Genomic DNA, 22,634 nt, shown 5'->3' on the forward strand with positions numbered 1-22,634 from the left:
CTTGATATACGTATTAAAGATTCTGACTTTAATATCAGTTAACAGTTGTTTTGAGTTTCATATGTTCTTCAACCGTAGGAATGTGGTTGTTACTTTGCTAGTCCTTTACATCCTCATTCGGTCCGCCTTTTCATCGATGATGCTTCCCAGGTACGTGAAAGATTCCACATCTTCCAGGGTTTCTCCATCAAGTGTAATTGGGTTGGTGTTCTCCGTATTGTATTTGGGACTGTTGTTTCTTCCCTTGTGTACGTTGAAACCTGCTGATGCAGAGGATTCTGCTACATCGGTTGTCTCGACCTGCAAAGTGAAATTTCCCACAGGACATATATTTACTGAACTTATGCTCACCTTTGTTTACTGCTCTGAAATTCTTTGTTGGATCACTTTTCATATTTCCACGAGAATAGGAACTACTATCATCACGACGACTAAGCAAAGTATTAGAGATTTTCATTGACTAAAAATCAAGTACATTCACTGCCTAGTATTCAAAACATGCTATTTTTATTCTTGGAGTGAACATTTTGGTTACTGAATTCATTCCCTCTCTAAATTCGGAATGCTTATACCGGCAATCAACCGATCACGAAGCTGATTTCTCGATTAGTCTTCGAAATTGCACTTCACGGTCTGTTTCTCTAGTTCAAATATAAACTCTTTAGCTTTCTGTTAATTTTGTCACGTCATTTTATGGGAATTCGATCTTCTTCTGCATTCAGAGCTAGTATACTTCACATGACTAACTAGTAATCTCTTGAGGGATTCATATGGCAATTGAATTGGTTACTCTGGAAAAGCCAGAACTGTCTTGAAGTTCGTATTGAAGATTCTGACTTTGATATTGGTTGAAAGTTGTTTTGAGTTCCATATGTTCTTCAATTGAAGGGATGCGACCCTTGCTTTGCCAATCCTTGCCTTTACGTCTGCATCTGAACTTCCTTGTTGATCGATGATGCTTCCCAGGTATCTGAAGGATTCTACATCTTCCAGAGTTTCGCCATCAAGTCATTGGATTGCTGTTCTCCGTGTTGTATTTAAGGACCTTGGTTTTCCCCTTGTGTATGTTGAGGTCTACTGATGCAGAGACTGCTGCTACACTGACTGTCTTTATCTGCATTTGTTCGTGTGTATACGAAAGGAGGGCTTGGTCATCTGCGAAGTCCAAATCATCTAATTGGTTCTGAGCTGTCTGTCGTATGCCATGTTTTCCCTCAGATGTCGAGGTCTTCATAATCCAGTCGACCACCAGAAGAAAGAGGGAGGGAGAGAGTAGACAGCCTTGTCTGACTCCGGTCCTTACTTGGAACGCAGCTGTCCTCCATGCACTACTTTTCACTGTAGTCCGTCGTATGAGTTCCAGATAATATTGACAATCTTCTCAGGAACTCCATAGTGTCGAAGAAGTTTCCATAATGTCCTCCTATCTACACTGTCAAATGCCTTTTCATAATCAATGAAGTTGATGTATAGTGATAAGTTCCACTCAACTGATTGTTCGACGATGATCTGTAGTGTTGCAATTTGGTCTGTGCACGATCGATCCTTACGGAATCCAGCTTGTTGATCTCGAAGTTGGGCGTCTACTGCATCTTTCATCCGGTTCAGCAACACTCTGTTGAAGACTTTCCCTGGTATTGACAGTAGTGTAATGCCTCTGTAGTTTTCACATTTGCTCAGATCTCCTTTCTTTGGAATTTTGATGAGGTGTCCTTCTTTCCAGTCCATCGGCACTTGTTCCTCCTCCCAAATCTTTTTGAATAGAAGGTAAAGCATGTTTGCAGTTACTTCGATGTCTGACTTCGACACAAAGCAGCTGTATCCTGTGTTATCTTACGTTAATGTTTTCCTGAGCATAAAATAATATTCCTTTTTTCGTAACTATCATCTATAGAAATATACCATGGTGAATAGTGAGACAATCATATTAAGGATTATCGATTTTATCTGTTTGCTTATATAATTAGTAGACGTTTGGACTTTTGTATTACTGTATTTTCTTATTTTTAAGTTTTCACTTGACTCATGTTTCTTTGTCATTTTTTATTATTCGAGATTTACCATTAATTAATTATTCCTTTATTACCCTGGTCTTGTACCACTGATGAATAATTGATGTATACTTTGTAATTTTCAAACCACGTTGCTGTGTGTGCGGACATTTCAATTACATCATTATGTGAGTTTTGAGTTACTCCTAAGGGTCGATCTGTGTTCTATCTTCGTCTTCTGATTGATCACTGGGTAAAAAGAAGCTTAACATAACAGATCCTTTAATTTATGAGGGTTTGAGTTACCCCGTCGTTGATATTTTTGATAGATTTTCGTTCAGTTTTAGTTGGCGAAAGTGCATTCAATGAGGATTACCTCGTTATAGCCAGTTTGTCACAAGTTTTATAGAACAGAAGGATTATGGCCAGCAGTAGAATCAAAAACGCACATTTCTTCCTGTTTAAGACTCGTCACTTGAATAGAATCTTGATCATTTAAAGTAAAAGGTACCACATAAAGATCAATTCTAAAATGACGGTACATGCATCTGATCAGTCCAAAATAAGACAGGTTACTTCATGAATCCTACTGCTAGCCACAGTTTGTTTATTCTATAATTCGTATTCTTGTCCAACTTATTTTGAATATCTCCAACAACAAAGTTATAGCTTCACTTGTAGTATTGAGAACCTCTGACATCCAGACTGACAACATTTTTTATGTCTGTCTAACTAGAACTACAGACTTTTGAATAAACTATTTCCTTCAGTGACTTCAGAAAGTTGGTGCTCAATAATTTAACAGACTGAATTATCACTAGTTTGTTCATCTAAATACATGAGAATGATTATTATGAATTCAACTGTTAAATTAGAATCATTATTGTTACAAAGATTCTAAAGAAACTTGTTTTTTTTTTACACCAATTAGAGACAGCTGAACAGCACAGAGTAAATTGTCTCACAATTAATTATAGATATTTTATAGTTTGCTTTTTAAGATACACTTAACTCATTTGACGAAGACGGATAAAAACCCATAATCCAAATTAAAAATTCTTTAAAGTAATAAGCTTTTTTTCCATTGAAACATAATAGTTCAGCCAGTATCTAGAAGAACTGTTATAGGAGAATTTTTAACATGAAATAATTCAATCTAGTGAAGTACCACAAAAGCAGTCACCGTTAAACAGGGTAAAACAATATTGCAAGAAAACAAGTAGAGTAATGAATGTAGTCCATATCAGTACATAAATAGTTAGTTCATTCAGACCATTTTTCATGAGTTGGATTTATTAAGTAACCTATTGTATCACTGAAGAGAATTCAGCGAAGAAATGAAATCATTTACTTAGGCTGTATGTTCGTATTTGTGGTTGTCTGATAAACGTATAAGTCTATAGAAAGATTGAAAAAAAGATTGCATTATAAGGTGATCAAAAAGAGATCAAAAGGAGATTGCGTCATAATCAAGGAGTTGGAAAAGAATGGGGAAATGAAAACAATTTTCAGGCCAGAAATATGAGTTATGATTGCCCACTTGGCTATGATTATGAAGAACAATGTAAAACGTGAAGGTCATAACAAAAATTGATTATTAGTCATGATAAACTGTTAAAGGATAATAATAACTGACTACGCCTTTAAAAATGCAGAATAATAATTAAAATAAAACATGATCAAAACATATCGGGGAGGGGAGTTAGGGCCAAGGAAGGTGATATGGAGGGAGAAATAAAGAAGCCATGACAAACCATAACGAATTCCATTTTTGAATTCAACTATGATCCTGAATCTAGTATCACATTCGATTCCTCGTTTAATCGTTTTGAAGTCATATTCCGTATCGAATGCTTAAACCTTGGTGATGCAACTAAAGTCCGCTTACTTCTGAGGGGACTTGGAACACGTGAATATAATAAATATGTGAAACTTATCCTACCACAAAATCCTCAAGATTTATCATTTTAATTATATAGTTCAAATATCATCTAGAATTTTTGGAGAACATCCAATGATCATTTAAGCGGGAAGTGATTCGAGAATGTGAATAATTTGAAATAAATAAAATTCCAGCAGATCAGTTCAAATGCTTGAGTTTTATCTGCGTAGCGTAAATTTAAATTGACATTTACAGAGTCAAATCAAGGGCACGTTTGCGACTTTTAAGTTGGATTTCAAAATTAACGGAAGTATGTAAACTTATTAGTGAATATAAAACCTACGTGTCTTCAGTTAGATACGGCTTGCGATATTACATTAATTTTCAAAAACATGTGATGTCAGCTAGGATTTACACGCACTAAGCCAAACAAACACATTGCGCGAAATGCTTTTAGAAATATAACGGAATTAACTGGAGAATTCAAGTGTCAGGTGCTTTTTTAATAACAAAATTTGATGGCGTTTGTTATCTTACGAACCGGTATGGTTTGGAATTACTAGGTTTAGACTGGATCGAGAAGATTGATACCCTGAATACTTTATTTTAATAAGGTATGTTCTCATAATAATCTTGAATAAAATGCTTCCGATTTAATATGTTCTCATAGACTTCCGAATCTCATACATTATATTCTGATGGCGTTTCCACGCAAAAATCCTTTGTTTCCTCTCAAATGCCGACGATATCCCACGTAAATTATCTGCGACAAAGCATGCAGATGTATTCCAAAACAAACTGCTACTAGTTTAAAATGTTTTTTTTTTCATTTGGACGAAATTTAAGGCCTGTCTTCCGTCGGAAACGACTAGTGCCTTATATTGCTTTGTCAGTCGTCGACCAAGAACTTGACAGACTGGAAGCACTGGATGTCAGCAGTAAATTATTCACTGTGAGCTAATCCAATAGTATCTGTGAAAAAGACAAATGTCTGTTTGTAAATGTGCTGATTTCTCCACTGGTCTGAATAATAATCTAGAGGATAATACATATTCACTTCAGGTACACGCAGACTCATTTACCAAATTAAACGGAGGAAAGTATTTTGTGGAATTGACAGATATGAAGAAAAGCCAAAAACAACAATGGTCATAATAATAAATTCAATGATAATCAAGAAAACTTGTATTAGGTAATAATGATAAATGGTTAGAGTTTAAAATGCAAAATAGTAATTTAAAAATATCGATAATGATTAAATAAAAGTGCAGAAAAACAAAAAAAAAGATACGAACACAGAAACATACCCATTAAGGGAATTAGGGCCAAGGAAGGATGAGAGGTTGGACAAATCGTTTCTGCACTCAAACTTCAGGCTTGAGTTTGTGGATTGCCAATGCCTCAGCAGTGCATAGAATATTGATTCGAACCCCTTAGATCCAATTCCTTTGACTCTGTAGATCACTTTAAAAGAAGAATACTTGGGAGCGGTGTGTCCACAGTTAATTAAGTGCTTCTGTATCGCGCTAGTGATTGTTTTACGTTCCCCTTTTAAGAGCCAGGCCGGATAATGTTCCGAGATGCGTTTGGATAATGATCGCTTTGTGAGGCCCATGTAACTTGCCCCACATGGGCAAGTAAATTTATGTATGCACATTGATGTGGCCCAAAGCAGAAGTTTGTCCTTGACACCTCCCAGAGTGGTAGGTGGGCTAAAGAAAACGATTCGGAGCTTAGCTGCGTAGAATGTTTTATTCAATGATTTCGAGATCCGTTTATTTAGGATTTCAGCAGCCGTGTCTTTAAATTCCATATTCATAAATAGAGTTTTCTTCTCTACTGTCTATGCTTTTTCATGAAGTCTGGATGTCAAGTTGCTATCAACGAATCTCGGTGGATAACCATTTTTAATGAGGGTCTATCGAAGATGAAATAGTTCCCCATCTGTTGTGTCATTGGAACAGATTCGCTTGATCCTCGAGGATAAAGAGTGAATTAAGTTCCTTTTTTTACTTAATGGAACCCAACTATGGAAGTTCATATATTGTCCATTCCAAGTAGGTTTTCTGTATATAGATCTCTGTAAAAAACCGTCAGGCATTCTTTTTAAACGGACATCAAGAAAATGAAATTCATGGTTTGCCTCTGCTTCTAAGGTAAATTGAATTGATGGGTGACAATTATTGAAAATATTCAAGATTTCATTGACGTCCATGTCTTCTTCACAAATAATGAAAGTATCATCCATATATCTCTTATATAAATGAAATCTCTCAATTATTGGTCGAAGTACCGAATTTTCTAGATTAGCCATGAAACAATCAGTCAAGAGAGGACCCAATGGAGAGCCCATTGCAACTCCATCTATTTATCTATAGAAAACATCATTAAATCTAAATTGGACGTTGAGCGTACATCGTAGTAGTAGTAGTTCTTTAAAGTAATGTTTTGGGATACACATATCAAGATTATTGTTTTCAATATAGTCACATAAAAAACAAATGGTTTCTGTGAGAGGAACATTTGTAAAAAGAGAAGTGACATCTAATGAGAACATTTTCTTGCCGGTTACATTGATATTTCTAATTTAGTCGACAAATTCAAAGAAGTCGAGAGAATTGTATTTGCTGATATGATTTTTAACAGGTTGTAAAATGACAGCTAACCATTTAGCGATCAAGTGATAAGGAGAGTTGTTCATATCAAGTATAGGACGTAGTGGGGCATTATTCTTACGAACTTTTGGGAGTCCATATAGTCTTGGTATAACGGAACCCGATGGTTTGAGGTGTTCATAGAGGTCACAATTGATAATAGACTCATCTTTCATTTTCCTTAAGGTTTTAACTAGCATCTGTTCAGTTTTTCAGTTGTGTCTTTTTGAACGATCTCAATAGAGAATTTGGCAGTATCAGATAATATCGAAGATATTTTGGTAGCATAGTCAAGACGATAAATAAGGACAATTCCTGCGTCCTTGTCTGGGCAACATAACACTAAGTCCCGATTTCTCCGAAGATCAGATAATTGAGATTTATGTTCGTTTGTGAGTAATCGACCAATTATAGGTGTTTTATTTACATATTGATTACAACAATCCACAAGAGTTGTTTTGAAATGCCCAACATCTTTATTAGATACTGGAATAAGGTCATTTGTTTGTCGAATGAGGCTTTCAAACTGGATTTTAGCGTTGTGTTCATTAATGTTAGTAGACGTACTACAAAATTTAGGACCAAGGGATAATCTTTGTAGCTGAATAGTCGATAATGTTATACTTGAGTAATTGAAAACGTATTTCTCTGGAGATTCGGGAAAAGAAGCTTGCGTCTCGGTCTGTTTTAAACTTTTCATTAATTTCAAGATCACATCTTCAGTACGATTTTTGCTAACAATATCAATGTAATCTTTGAATTTGAAAAGTTGATCTTCTGACAAATCAAATAATGTGTGTGAACGTAATGAGATATTTCGTTCCGATTCTGGTATTCTCGACTTAATTTCATCGACATAATTGAGAGTAAGATGTTTCAAGGAGCGATGATTTGGATGAATATGGTTACGGTGAAATGATTTGAAAAATGGTCTCGGATATTCGTGTTTGTCTATACAGCTTCTCAGAAAACTGATTCTGGTATTCGCTATGGCAAGCTCGACAGAATAACTAAGAAACCCACTGAGTTCCTTGACTGTCACAGGATCCTTGCAGCTCTTCAGGTAATTAAAATAACCCATAATGTCATTTCTCTTTCTCTTTTTCTCCTTCTCCTTTTCCTTATTCAATGACACTATGGGTTATTTTAATTATTAATCAATTTTTGCAGTTAAAATCTTTCACAAAGTACTGCATGGTGGGAAATTTAGCTTATTCACTGATTATAAACCCTTATTGTCAATTTTTGGGTTTGTGAAAGGTATTCTAGTTTATACTGCAAATCGCCTTTAAAGATGGACTATAATGCTATTGCTTTATGACTACATTGTCAAGTATAAATCTACCTGTGACTGTGGTCATGCTGATGCACTATCGCGCTTAATGAGTAATCACGAACTTGAAAACGGAGATACCGTCATTGCTTCTATATTGGTTGAAAAAGATGTAAACAGAATTTTAGTAAATGCAACTCAGATTCTTCCTTTGGTAGTTATTCGAGTTGCTTATCACACTCGTAGCGACTCTATCTTAGAATAACTAGCTTCGTTTATCCGACTTGGTTGGCCCTCAGCCGTGCAACATCCCATGAAGTAAAGCAGCATTATCACTAACCATTATTAATGACTGTATTATGTTTGCCGATTATGTGGTAGTTCCAAATAACTTACGCTCAGTCGTCTTATAACAATTATACACAGCTTGTAAATGCATTAGAAGAACGAAGGCTACTGCTTGGAGTTTTGTGTGTTGGCCTAACATCGACGAGCACATCGAAGATTAAGTGCGTACATGCAAAAATTATGTTGCAGTTCCTAAATGCCCATGTAAAGAGAAACTTCATTCTCGGTCATCCCCAAAAGAACCTTGGCAGCGCTTACATATTGATTTTGCTGGCTTATTCCAAGGTACCGATTTTCCATTTGCATCGACGCTTATTAAAAATGGCCCAAGATTTTTCTCATGAACCATGTCACTTCTCAGATCACTATCGTGAATTTACTACAATTGTGTTATATTTCGATGAGAATAATGAATGATACCTTTTGAGAACTATTTATGGATCAATAGGATAAATATATTTTTACTGTATAATTGTTAAGTAGCTAAGCTACACGTATTCATGTTCCTCTTATTATAAGCTTTATTTTGACCATTCTTGAGTTCTGCCCTGTCTATTAATTACAGTCTCTTACATTCACAGCCACATTTAGCTAAACCTTGTACAAATGTTGTTTCCTATTTTATGGTACGGTGTGGTTTGTTTGGTTGGTATATAAACCCAGTATGTTTGAAACACATGATTCTTATCTCAGAGGCTGAGATTGGTGTTCTGGACTTAACAGGCAGGGATAGACAGGAGGAAGGACCGATAAAGACTCTAAGCTACTCGTACTTGTTTTACGCGTCATTGGTGCGGGCGATAATTCACTGTTCTCTAATTGACGGTACATTAATAAGGCACAACCCCACAAGTTATAATAATGGGCTACGGGGTGAAAAGTAAAGAACCAAGGTCAGCCAGTAATTGGACGAAAATCAGTGTAATTTTACTGTTCTGGAGTCTCAGATGTTTTCGTATCGGGAAATGGCACGCAGTTTACTTCCTCAGTTTTCCCACTGTTTTGTAGCAAGTTTGGAGTTAGATAGATCCGTTCAACTCCATACCTTTCACAATTGAATGTTCAGGCCAAAAGGTTTGTGGACACTTTCAAAAGAGCACTACTGAAGGCGAATGGGGAGGGGAAATATAGGAAATTCTTGGTGGTCTTCTATTGGTCGACAGAAAAACTCTAAATCCATCAACAGCAAATCAAATGTCTCTATCAGAAATCATGTTTGGAAGGAAAATTAAAACTGTCCTCAATGCTGTTAAACCAAAGTAACAAGGTGTTGGAAGAAGAAACCAAAACATAGAGACTCAATCCAATTTCCATTATAGACTAAAACGTCGAATATTTCAAAAGAACGGGGAAGTATACGTCCGCGATTTCCGATACTCACCTCCTCAGTGGACCTGTGAACTAATACTTGAGAGACGAGGGAAGGTAATGTATGTGGTAAAAGCTGAAGGTCAGAAATGGATACGTCATGACAGCTGTATACTGGAATATCCTGTCACTTTACAGGAAATTGAGAAACTGGGCTCAATGTGGAGAAGTTTCCTAAGCATTTCCGATGTGGGAAGTCCAACGACCCAGAAGCACGAAGAACCAGAACAGAAGCACATGGGAAGATCATTACGGAAACGCAAAAGACCAGACTTTCTCCTGGTTGACCCGAAAAGGAAAACATACAAAGTTTCCTGGGGGAGATATGAATGATGTTATCGTAAATATTATTTTCAACTAATCGTTCTTTTTGTATTTATTCCAGTCAGCCAGTTTGGACAAGTTTTGTAAGGATCAAAACGCTAGTCACTTTCCCTTACAAATGGCAGTTATAACTTTCTTTCTCAACGAGGAAGATGTGAATAGAGAAATAGAGAGGTCATGACGAACAACAGAAGCTATTTTTGGAGATATTATTTCACTTAATCCAAAGTCTATAAAATAGCAACATTTAGATTTGTCCCAAGGTTATTTTATAAACCATAAGCTTTCGTTTGATGTATGATTCACGGCCATACCGTTTCTGATTCAAAGCTATTGTAATTTAAGCGTAACCTTTTGTACTCCATTTTTCTACTTTAACGGTTAGTTTGGACATACTTTATTTTTTAAATGTCTGTGGTCGTGTTAGTCATCCAATTTTTGTGTCATTTTATACTACTCGAAATCAGGGATAAATCGAGTAGTGTTCCAGCTGACTCGTCTCCTCCCTCTCTCGCTAGTCAACCAATCAGAGGACAGAATAATTTTCGTCTCTGTGCCCAAGGTCGTCAGTTTCAATTCGAACTCGCGCATTTCTAGCCTCAAAGCTGAACCAGTTGGCCTATCGTGTCAAGGCTTTAACGTTGATCGAGACAAGCTCTCTTCTGTATATTGTTGGGTATAAGAGGTTGGACGTGTTATATTTGCGTTCCGAGTTCGAGCTTGAATTGATCGATCGCCAACAACTCAGAAATCCATCCGTTTTTGACTCGAGTTCCGTGATAAGGAAAAAACATTATGTAACCTTATTCCAGTTCATTGATGAGTAACAGGACTGTAACGAAGACAATAAAATATATTTCTAAATTATTTAAGTATACAATTATATGGTGCTATTTGTGATCAGCTACTATTTCACCAATATGTAGCTGATTACTGAATAAAAAGACACTTTCGCTTAATCCAAAGAACGCTTTCGAATTGGTTGATTGACTCTTACCCTTAGATCAGTAAAAATTTCAAAATGAAGGAGCCACTCGTTAGAAAATAAAAGAAACAATGATTTTCTTGAATATAGAAATCATACATGATAGTAAGTGACAGAGATACGGTGAATCTCTCGCTGGCTCTAAGATTTCATTTAGTTTTCAAGTATAAACTGTTGACTTGCTAAAAACAGGAGGCACAACGAAATCTTATAGGTGATTGCTTAGATTAGTGATCAGGAGAATTTCAGGACTATTAATGAAGTTTATAATGCATAATTATAGTACAACTTACTTAGAATTAAATAGATTAGTGAGGATAACTTTGTATCTGAAGTATATTTTATCTTAAAACTGATCCGTTTTAACATGTGATTATGTACTGTGAAATCAATGTAACCGGAATTATTTCATTTACTAAAAAATAAAATGTACTTTTTAATAAATCATATTAATTAAAAACTTTGTATCTAAAGTGCATTTTATATTTCAATTAACATCACGTTTTTCAAATTAATCTAACTAGAGTTGCCTTGATATAAACTAGTCATATGCTAATTAACATATGAATTACATAATTAGTAACGAATAACAATTGTGTTATCTATACCTTTCATAATTGCGTTTCATTAAATAAAACAGATCAACAATCAGTTATAATAGTTCTGTTATGAAATGATTTCTGAGGCGAAATCTTGTAACCTATTTCAAAACATGAGTGATAAATCTTCATTGAACACGTTTTAAAGCATTTGACCGACATCAATAACATTTACATTTCTACTTTATTAAGAGAATAAATGTTTCCGATTCTTAATAATAAGCTTGTAGACGTTTTCTGATAGTTTTAGTATTCATATTCTCATGTCTGTTTAACGTAGACCAACTGGCTACATCACATTAGCAACCGTCCAGCAATTTACGAGTACTATATTTCATGCTCTGACAAGTGTACATTGCTTAATCAACCTAATTAGATTGAGGAAGACGATAAATCACGAATAAAGCTCCACTATCAAATTTATAGGCTTTTAAAATTATTTTCTTCTTCAGGACAATGTGAATGTCTATTAATATGAAATTCTTACTGGATGTTTAAAAGACTGTAGTTTATAATTAAGTCTCTATATACTACTAAATTTGTTCATCATTTACGTTGATCCACTCGAATAATCGTAGAGATAAATGCGGGCATAGCAACTCTATTATGTTTACCATTCGTTGCTTTAAACAAATAATTATCAAAAACATTAATTGGCTTTTTCTCTAGCAAGAGAATAAGTAAATTGTATAGCTAGGTGTTTAATATTTTTAAAAGGAATATAATAGAACCAAACAATAATAAATATTTTAACTCGATGAATAACCATGACTGATCAGTATAGAGGGAAAAACGAAAAAAACGTAAGTTAATCCTCAAATTTTATTCAATTAACTATTATATTCTTAAGTCAACTAATGTCTTACTGCAGTTAAAAATCTATTGAATATTTTCTTAAAGATGCATTTAGCTGATTTATCTAATTTATCAACAATGAGTTTTAATTGTACAACCGTCGATAACTGACGTTAAGTTCGAGAGTGTATTAAGAGGATTAAAAAAGTAGATATTTCTACTTGGAAAATGTAAAACAATGTGAAATTTCTTTACCATTATGAATCTTTTCAAACTCATTGTGGTATAGTCGTTCTATGATTGATCATACACGAAACCGTCACAGCAGTAGTTTATGAAAGTAATTTTGAAATTTAACTATTTTTGTAATACTCTGGATGTAAAAATAGTGTGATAGGAAGATTCTTTAATAGAAATTTTTTTTCTGAAGGCCAATTAGAATTAAACTTATTTCAGTAACACATCCATGTAAGATTTCTAATTTACACACTGATTTATTTGTGTTATTTATCTGTGGTTAATCTAAGAAATGAAGATGCAAATATCATCCGATTTACAACTCGTCAATCAGATGTAGGTGTATCTCTTTAAGATTAAAAACTAGCAATTAATATCTCAGTCACCACGAAGCTATCCAATGATCTATTGAGTTAAAAATAAAATTATAGGTGCTGATTGTTATCAAATATTTTATTTAGCTGTATCAATTCATCCTGAAATTTGACATTTGAATCTTAAAAACATTTTTCTAACCAACATTGTTTTCTCAGAAAGTTAAATCCTGACCAATAGCATACGCCTGTCAGCTTCTCTCATTTATCATTCGGCCTTTGTCTGATTAGACTAGCATATTACCTTTCCTTCCTGGAAAATATATCCGGCCATTTGGATTCAGCATTAGGGACTGAGTTGAAGGGACATCAATAATGAGTAAGTTATTCCTGCTTATCAAATGATCATCATGACTTAGGTAACAAATGAGTGTTACAGTTCTCAAGTGCTTACTTATTTCTTTCTAACGATTACTTTTGGATTATATTCTTAATATTTCTTTTAAAAGTTGGTTTGATAATAATGTTCAAGACTATGCGTTCATTTACATTTTGAAAAGTATAACAAAGAGTTGAAGCGTTAAAATAGTTGTAAGCAATTCTATCCAATTTTAACGTCAACGCTACAATGTGAAATTTGATGAATTATTTTACTTTACTTTCCAAATTACAGTTTTTCATACATTTTACAATTAACTTCTCTAATTTAAAGTCATTTCATTTATTTTAGTCAGACATCATAGATGAAAGCTATTTTTCGCCAGGACAGAGACCTCACTCAGTTGAAATAATGAGGACTTTAGATTTAGATGAATCGTTCATTGATCCTTTTCTGGAGCTAGCTCCGTTTTCTGCACGCTCTGAAAAAACTTATGATGAAGGACGCACAAAAGTAGAACACAGACAGATAATTGGGAATTTACCGATACCAATAGATAATTTAAAAGCTCATCTACCATTTTTAGCCATTCATCTACAAGAAGCTCTAGCTGAATCAGTTTCTGCAGGAAATCCGAATCAAGTAAGTCATTAGATTAAAATACAAACAAAGCCCTTTGATTAATAAAGTTTTTCTGGAGATTTTGTGCACGTTAGATGTTTCCATCATTAAAACTAATGGTTTGAAAAATATACTTTAACAAACTTTATACACTTAACTGTTAAATCATCGTAAAGTATATATTTGATAGTTTACAGTGATAGTGAATAATGTAAGAGACCTGTTTGATAATTACGCTTCACCGGAATAGCCCTCTCCATTGAATTCATTTAGCTGTAAATAAACTTTTGGTCACATATGTCCTAATAACACTGAAACAAAATATTATTCATTATGTATTCGGACAAATAGTATTATTTTGAGTAGAATTACTTACTGGACTTCTGTAAAAATTTGGGATGAATACTTTCTATTCAAGTGGCAGGCTTGTAGAATACTTAGTAATTATAAATCTCATAGCTCGGCTCATGGGAACTTAGGTTAGTAAGCGGAAGAGTTTTGTCACAAATTAAATGATAACTTAGAGATTTTCAGCTTATATGATCCACATAAATCCAATATACAGTACAGAACTTTATTAGTTGATATGAATTTGTCAAGAAAAGTGAAAATTCCCATTTTAACATTTGGTGAATAAAGAAGAACGAATCGAACGAAGAAATTTCTTTTCGTCTTCGCTTGATTGAAACTTGCGCTATAAATAAGTTGTGAGCGGAAAATTATTTCATTTTTCTTCAAACACTTAAAATTATAAACCTTAGCTTATATAAGTAGAATAGAATAATAATTTTTAATTTGCTTTCCCAATGCAACTCGAAATCAAGTTAGTTATTTCAGTCCTTTAACACGTATTGAATTGTAGCTAAATAGCCTAACCTACTTTTCTGTATCTGCAAGAAGAGGAGTCATTGCTATACACGTCTGAAGTAAATGAGACTTCATTCACAGATGTAATGAATAAATAGCTCGATAACAGTCAAAAGTTTATGACACATTTAACGTGAACCATTCAACGATGGATAAATTATTGAGTGCTTTAGTGACAGAATGAACATAATGTTGTACATCCATACTGTTATGAAGTTTACTGAAAATAAGATTTTCCTGAGAAAATAGTGAAGGAAGTAAACAAAATTTAATTAAAAAGTTATTTGGCGAAAATATCTAATTATAACATTTTATTACTCAATGATCTCAAAGATTAATGACAGTTCTGGTTAATATTAGCTATTGGCTTCCATATGTAAAGTAGAACTGTGTGATCTGTACGATTTATATGGTTTTCAGAAAAAAATTACCATAGATATCATTCATAATCATGAAAATTTGATCGTCCGAATTAAAGTAATTCTAATGCTTTTTCCGCAATCCTGGTCTGACAGTCTTCAGAGAAATAGTGAGAAGCATCAGAATAGCAAATAAATAAAAAACAAACCAATTTAGCAACCCAAAATAATTGTTTCAGGTTAAGAATTTCCCTTTAAATATGAGTACAAGTCATTTATTGTGAACTACAATCATGTTCCAAGATATAATCTGATGTGATATGCATGTTTTTCGCCAGTGAATATGGAAAGTTGGTATTTGTCCTGAAGCACCAGGTCAAGTTTCATGACTGCAGATAATTGACACAATGACTGACTTGAGCGTGTTAATTTACTTTGGCCTCGTATGTCTAGTGGAGAGAAATGAAAACAGTTCAAATTTACGTCTGGTTATCCTGACCAATCCTTTGACTAAGGTTGTGTTAGACTAAAGGATGGAATTTCATTCCCATCACTGAGATTTTGATCAATGTGATTTAAGTGTACTTACATCTTTATCCTCAGCTTTCTATATTTCCAAAATTTTTCAGCCAAATCTGAATGGAATTTTAGTAAACGCTAAGTGATTTTTTTAATAGACTCCTTAGACATGTCTACTTAGATAGTTCTAAGTTTATTTAGCTATTTTAAGTGTGTGGAGTCTATAATAATTACATATGTAGTAATTACGAGTCTCATATCAATTTACGTTAGTAATCCAATCATTTTTATGATTAAATTGTTATATAACAAAAAGCAGTGACCAGAATAACACTCTTGACAGGTCACAATACAACTAAACAATTACATAAATACACCGTGATTTCACAAAGGTACTCTGTTGTGTTTATCGGTTCACTATTGTTAATTATTTTTAACAATGCAATTGTTAGATACTGTCCGATACTAAATGCATTTTCAAAAACTATGATTAAAACTCCCTTGAACAACAAAATTTACGAAACTAAAGTTATAGGTTTTCTTTTCAAATGCATTAAAACATAATGGAATACATTACATTCATTTTTTAAGAATTCACCTCTGTTGTTGTAAAGATAGATAAAAGTAATCAGTCAATCATTGACAAATCGGCACTTCATTTATCATCTTTATTTCCACATCGTGTGTTCAAAAATCGAGAGAGGAGACCACCTAAACAGAACTAAAGAATATTTAATATTATTTACATCTCCCATTACGACAGTAAGATCATTATAAATGAACTATCATTCAAATCGTTCGGAACAAGATGGATTTTGTCAATTTCTTCCCTAAATAATACCACGTTATCTGTGTACGCTAAATCGAAAATGGGTTTTCAAGTAGAAGATTAATCAGTCAATCAACCACTTTTAACGTAGAACTTGGGATACATGTAAATCTGTCTAAGCCACCACACCAATTTAGCACAATATGATGAAATTATCATGTTGAACTAAAAGTAACAGAGGTTGTAGCCGTGTCGGTAAAAGTAGAAACGATTAGGTATAAAAAAAGTATAAGAAGGTTTTAGGACAAAGAATCTAACATACAACATCTTCACAACTATGATCGATTATGAGCCGTATTACTCAATGTCCCAACTATTGATTACGATAACTGCTCGAACTCCGACCTTCAGCCTACTCCTACATCAGACGACATCACCTGTCTAGGTAGCCTGTGGATTAACATACGTACTACGTATCTTGACCATTTCAATCAGCCGAGTCGGTAGGTATGTCTGCGTGGCCAGAACCTGAATAAGGGAGAATATATGGCTCACAAACCCACATCTACGTCTCAAACCAACCTGGTTTTCCGAATTTACATTGAACGCCCCCTAGTTAAATGTTAAACTAATGTTTTATACATTAAATTAGTCAAACTTATTCTACATTAGTTATCTCTTGTCCTTTCTTATAAACTGAGATGATCAGAGATCGATGTCAGTCAGATGAGTTTACATCCAGTTCACAGACTCTAGATAATAACTCAGTCAATCCAACTGCCAAAACTGGACCACCAATCTTCGGAGTCAATCTATTGGGCCAATAAAATCCCATATTTTGAAACACCGATAAACGTATATGAATTACCTCTCGATAATAAAACTATTGATTTCCAAACTTAGGCCAAAAAGTTTTTCTACAATAAGGCGTTGATAGTTATGAATATTTTCCAAGGGTTGATCAATACATCCGCCAACCTCCAAATAGGCTAAGTCATGACTATTATGTATCAGTATTTTACACAAATCTAATGAATTACTTGATGGGGATTATAAGCGATCTGAATAAACACAATTTTCTGATTAAGACTTTTAATGTGTTTTATTTACGCTGAAACATAAGTGTGATGAAGGTAAACCAAAACAGTAACTCATATTCACTTGAGAAATAACAAAATCTCCAAAGTAAGTAGAGAAATTAATCACTTATTATGAAGGTTAATACTATGTTGTGACATACACAGACGAAATAAATATACAGAAAACAATGTTTGGAATTGTCACCAGTAGATTTCATCAAAGTAAGAATAATTTGGGTCGATTAGCATGTTTGAGATAACTGTTAGCTCTTCATATATAGATGGAATTTGAGCTAAGTAATATGGTGCTGGGGTCGTTAGACACCACAAGTTTGTCGTTAAAGGGAAAGTGTTTGGTTGATTCTGAATGACTGCATTTTTGTCACTACGATTCAATTTTGATGGTCTTTTTGAGAATTTTGTTCTTCTATAATCCATGTGTCTAGCTCTTTTTTTAATGGCTTTTTCTTCAAAGTATGATAGAGGACAATTATTCAAAAGACGTATTATATGCCTTAAACGATGAATGTTCCTACATCCCTCTGATAAATTAGTTGAACTCGACGTCTGTGACTCGTAGGTTGATGATGATGAGTCTATTTGAGAAACTGCAGCATATTTTTTGAACTTTTTCATTTTATCCACAAGTTCATGATATTCATTTTCTTTTACTGGCTCATCAGCCTTACTACAATCTTCATTACTCAAAACATCTTCATTACGGTCTTTAAGAAATGTAGAAGAACTTGAACAGTTACATTTTAAATTATCACCGTATTCCTGCTTTTTCTTCTTCTTCTTCTTATCATTTCTTCTCCTGTTTTTACAAAGCGCATTTGAATCGAGAATGATTTTTAAAGCTTCCAGCCATTCAGAAGTTTCATTTTTCTTTTTACAATCTTTTTTAATATCGTTCGTTTCACCCACATCCATAAGCAAATATTTTGCCAAACGTAGTAGCATTAAATTAAATTCAGTATCTCCTACTTCTTTGAGAGCTTCACTTTTAAGCAATTCATGATGAAGATACTGTTTAAGATTCTGTCGATCCAAAGAGTTGTTATCTATAACCTTTATAAGCTCTGGTTGTCTTGACGGCAGAATAGGTTGTTCAGTTTCACTATCACAAGAAACTGTTCTGAAATCAAGGGAACTTTTTGGCGCCTTTCGAATATGTAATGATGGTGTTTCCAAGTCTAATTTTGGTTGTAACTGGTTTCGTTCTAAAAATCTATCTTCTGATGTCGTTGAAAGATCTTTGAAATGGTTTTCTGGAGAGGCAGAACGTCTTGTGATGGGTGCAGGCATCTGTGTATTTTCATTTTGTATACCTGGTCTAACGCTTAATACTGAATTAGTGGGAATCTTGAGTTTAGGTTTTGTCGTCTTAGACTTTGCAACAAAAGATAATGGGTCCTTACTAGTTGTATTATTTCTTGTAGAATAATGGGATTCAATATTTTCATCACACTTAAATTGTTTCGGCTTTACTTTAGATAATTTTATTGAAGTGTTCTCGCGATTTTCAGTTCTAGGTTGACTGCTTTCAAATTTGTTTTGTCTCTCAGTTATTTTTAGTTTCTTTTGTATCAAATTCTCACCACTACCTTTCGAAGACGATATTGTTTCTTCCTTATCTGTTTTTTTCAAAGCTCTTCCACTTTGTTTAGAGGCACTCTTCACTGCTTTTTTGGAGACTTGTTTTTTCCCTTTTTTAACAGCTTGTATTGCTGCTTCCTTTGCAACCTCTTTAGCAGCTTTCTTACCCACATGACGAGCAGCTACACGTCCGCCAATTCGAAGACCACTCATACTCATTTTGGTAGCTAAATTGGCCATTGCTCACAACATTCTTGATACGTGTTTAACGTATTTGCAAAGAATGATTGATTTGACATACGACCTTATTAGATTACAAGTAATAAAGCGTTTTAGTAATTATCTAAGCATCATATGATTTATCGATCTGTTTGAATTATTTCAAGTCTATAGTTTTATACAGGATAAACTAAACTTGATTTTCCGACCAAATTTTTAAAACAAATAGTATTTATTTTAAGTGAGCTTGGTGAACTCATATTTCTGAAAAGAATAACATTTAATGAGAACTTATTATTTGCATTTTGATGTTGGATTGACTTCTCCATGTTTTTTCTTAAAAAGCAAATCGCAGCGTCCAATACTCAGTTGTAACGTATGGATGCAAAGTAATGATTGAATAAATGTGGTCGTCACTTTGAGTGAAGTAATGAAATGGTAGAGTGAAATTATTTCTAACAGCTTTTGTATATAAACTGGGGAGTATTTTTGTAATTTTTTAATTTTTCCTAATTTCACTTCAGTTGCAAATTAACTGAATTGTTGAGTAAGTGGGTAGTAAAATTTTCATCAATGACTTCAAGTTAATCAGGCTGATATACAAACATTTATCACTGAAACAGTAATTAATGTGATTCTAGAAACTTATTTCTAGGTAGAACATCTAACTAGCAATACGAAATCGTCTAGTAATGAATCAAAGGATATAGGGTAAAGAAGAATAGGTTATGGTGTTTCGGCGAAATTATTCGTAATATGTTTTAGCAGTTAAATCATTCAAGGCGTATGCTATAGTGTCAGATTTCCAAACATTTTGACCCCTTTTAATTCTACTGATTCGATTGTTAATGTACTAATTTTCTTATGTAAACTATTTAATCAGTGAGGTTACACATATCGTGGTGACTGAAATCTGAAAAAATTACTGCTTTATGGAAACTTTATGCACAATAGTACAGAACTAAAACTGTAATATTCTTAATAATTAAACAACATGGTTGTGTGATAAAATTTTCGACTGATAAACGTAGTAATGATAGTTTAAGTACTTGAAAATTCTTCATTTAATGGTGTATAATATTAAAAAAAGAAGTTTATGATGAAAATTCATTCCCCCTAGATTGCGCATCATTCATAAAAGATGATGGATTATATTAGCTCATTTGTCTAAAATTCAGTTTTCTTGTGAATAAATCTGTCGCAAATCAGTAAAGAAAACCCACAAATTTTTTTCGAAAATAGTTTGATTTTTTTTTCTTCGAAGAATCCTATAACGAAAGTAACTAAATATTGACATGACATATGTATATAAATTGTAACAGTATTCCTTTCTGCTTTACAAATATTAAGTTTGAATTTTCTTTCAAACATTTACTTATTCTGTAAGTTACAAGTGTAGGATATCATTACTCGTTGCAATCTGTTCAATGGATTCTGTGCTAAAAGTGCATCGCCAAGCTATATAGTCCATTGACTGATTGGAAAGGATAGACAGTTGAACTGTGAATCAACGGTATAATTGTTTCTTGTTCATGATGAGAATTGGTGGAATCGAGTTCAATACTGTGTAAAATTATAGATGTGCACAACTAAAGCGGCGTACATTGGGAAGAAATAGCTGCTCAATGTATCATAATTTCAATGATTCTCCAGCTGATGTCAGTCTATGACAAAAGAATCTCCCACAATAGGTCCAAATCATATTCTGTAGTCTATTGCTTGAGTGTTAGTACCATAGTACTTAAAAAGAAAATGTTATTTACTGATTGTTTGGTAAAAGGAATTTTTGGCTGGTTCTAAATAACTCATTTTTGTAAACTGAGTGTTCAAATCAGGTGGTAATTATACAAGAAAATGAGCATTGACGGGAAACAATTCAGACAAGTAATTAATAATTAAAACATCAGGGATTTTAAAGTCCTTCAGAATAAGTAAACAGGCAAGTAGTTTTAAACACTTGGGAGAAATTTTATTCAATGTTCGTTGAAAATACCCTGAATACGTTTGGTAATCAGAGGATATTCCTTTTAGGTTTAACCTCAATATGCTTCTCGTTCACAATTTACCTTAACAAGTAAAAGTGTGAGCTATCAAGAAACACAAACGAATGATTCATATACCGATTATAATAGTCTGTGGAAAGTGATGTGCCAAACATATGTATTGCTTAATTATTCAGCTCCATTACCTCATTAAATATGAGTTGGTTTATGAGCATAAAAATGCAATCTTCCTCAAATAAACCACAATAATTTACTAATATCTTTACGTGTAAAAAGTTTTCATTACATTAAAATTCTTAAGCTCCATGCTGACGTACGAAAATCATGAAATAAATTAAATTGTTTGTGCATAAAATTTATCGATACTGTTTATCTCAATTAATTTTACAAGTGTTGTAGTGCTGGACAACATCCTGGACCAATCAATACAAATATATCACCAGGATTCCATGAATCTGTTCACTGTGAACATCGCTCACCGCCAACTCCAACACCAAACATTTCCTCAGTAGCAATTCAACATATTCGACAAGAACGGCGTCAACAGCAACAACAAAAAACCTGCACAATAGATGATTCCCCCCCTTCATGTGAAGTAAGTTTGTGGTAATGTAAATGGTTCTCACCTTTTAGTCCTAAATTGGATGATCGTTTATTACATGTTAAAATATTCAACTTTCATTTTTACATCAAAAAGAAACATTTAGAAAAGGGGTGAGTATGAGAAGAACAATGTCAAACCAATCGGTGGTAGTTTGAAGACTGGTTATGAATAAAACGTAACCATGGGTTTCTGTTTAAATGTCACATCCTATATACCAAAAATGAAATGCACTTTGTTGTAGAGAATAAAACTATTGCTACTAACTTAGCTGGCACATTTTAAAATTTAGTTTCATAAATGACTAAAGTGTTGCTGGTTTGAAACTCATCTCGGTTTATAGCACATTAGTTCGAAACCCTGTTAAGCACTTGGAATTGTTTGATTAAGAAGTGAGATATTAATTAAACAGGTTTTCAACAAGATAGGAATTTCATTCTGTGACGATTTTGTGTGAAATATGATAATTATCATACTAAGTCTTGTGATTACACAGTGAATTTAATTTACCCTCTAAAAATAAATTGCTAAATCATTTCACACCACAGCAATGTGAATCAGTGAATAGTTAAAATCTTTTACCATAAAACACTGAAAATTCTGTTCACTAGTAGATTGCTTTCGTACACACTTCAATACGTAGAGGTGACTTTGAGCTAATATTAAAAGTTTAGAGTAGCTTATAATGAACTAAGATAAAACAACTATTTACTTACTGGTTTTCATCGATTCATGATGATACAGGTAGTCGAAGATAATATATTTGTATTTGATAATCACCCAAAAATATTATTTATTCACTCACTTCTAGTTAATACTTGGATTTAGATAGTAAACAAAGCAGTTGAA

At 33.6% G+C, this 22,634-nt stretch overlaps 3 protein-coding genes across 3 annotated transcripts in view; 2 read left to right on the plus strand and 1 right to left on the minus strand.

Moving 5' to 3' along the window:
- Window positions 1–12,988: 12,988 nt before the first annotated feature.
- On the plus strand, window positions 12,989–16,240 carry DHRS1_3 (Dehydrogenase reductase SDR member 1; the record flags this gene model as incomplete). The annotated part of the gene is made up of 3 exons (XM_012942954.3): window positions 12,989–13,149; window positions 13,501–13,791; window positions 16,130–16,240. Exons 2-3 carry the CDS (start codon window positions 13,561–13,563, stop codon window positions 16,238–16,240), a joined length of 342 nt encoding a protein of 113 aa, XP_012798408.2. The 5' UTR covers window positions 12,989–13,149; window positions 13,501–13,560.
- A 1,324-nt stretch (window positions 16,241–17,564) lies between these two features.
- On the minus strand, window positions 17,565–19,251 carry MS3_00003208 (uncharacterized protein; the record flags this gene model as incomplete). The annotated part of the gene is made up of 1 exon (XM_012942955.2): window positions 17,565–19,251. Exon 1 carries the CDS (start codon window positions 19,200–19,202, stop codon window positions 17,565–17,567), a length of 1,638 nt encoding a protein of 545 aa, XP_012798409.1. The 5' UTR covers window positions 19,203–19,251.
- A 312-nt stretch (window positions 19,252–19,563) lies between these two features.
- Window positions 19,564–22,634, plus strand: part of MS3_00010343 (uncharacterized protein) — a gene marked incomplete at both ends in the record, with an annotated part of 80,642 nt that continues 77,571 nt past the window's right edge. Inside the window, 3 exons of the mRNA XM_035734294.2 lie at window positions 19,564–19,570; window positions 21,089–21,120; window positions 21,576–21,779. Coding sequence (XP_035588931.2) covers window positions 19,564–19,570; window positions 21,089–21,120; window positions 21,576–21,779 — 243 coding nt within the window. The remainder of the gene's footprint in view (window positions 19,571–21,088; window positions 21,121–21,575; window positions 21,780–22,634) is intronic.

Source organism: Schistosoma haematobium, chromosome ZW, assembly GCF_000699445.3.
Source record: "Schistosoma haematobium chromosome ZW, whole genome shotgun sequence".
In the NCBI taxonomy this organism is placed as follows: domain Eukaryota; kingdom Metazoa; phylum Platyhelminthes; class Trematoda; order Strigeidida; family Schistosomatidae; genus Schistosoma; species Schistosoma haematobium.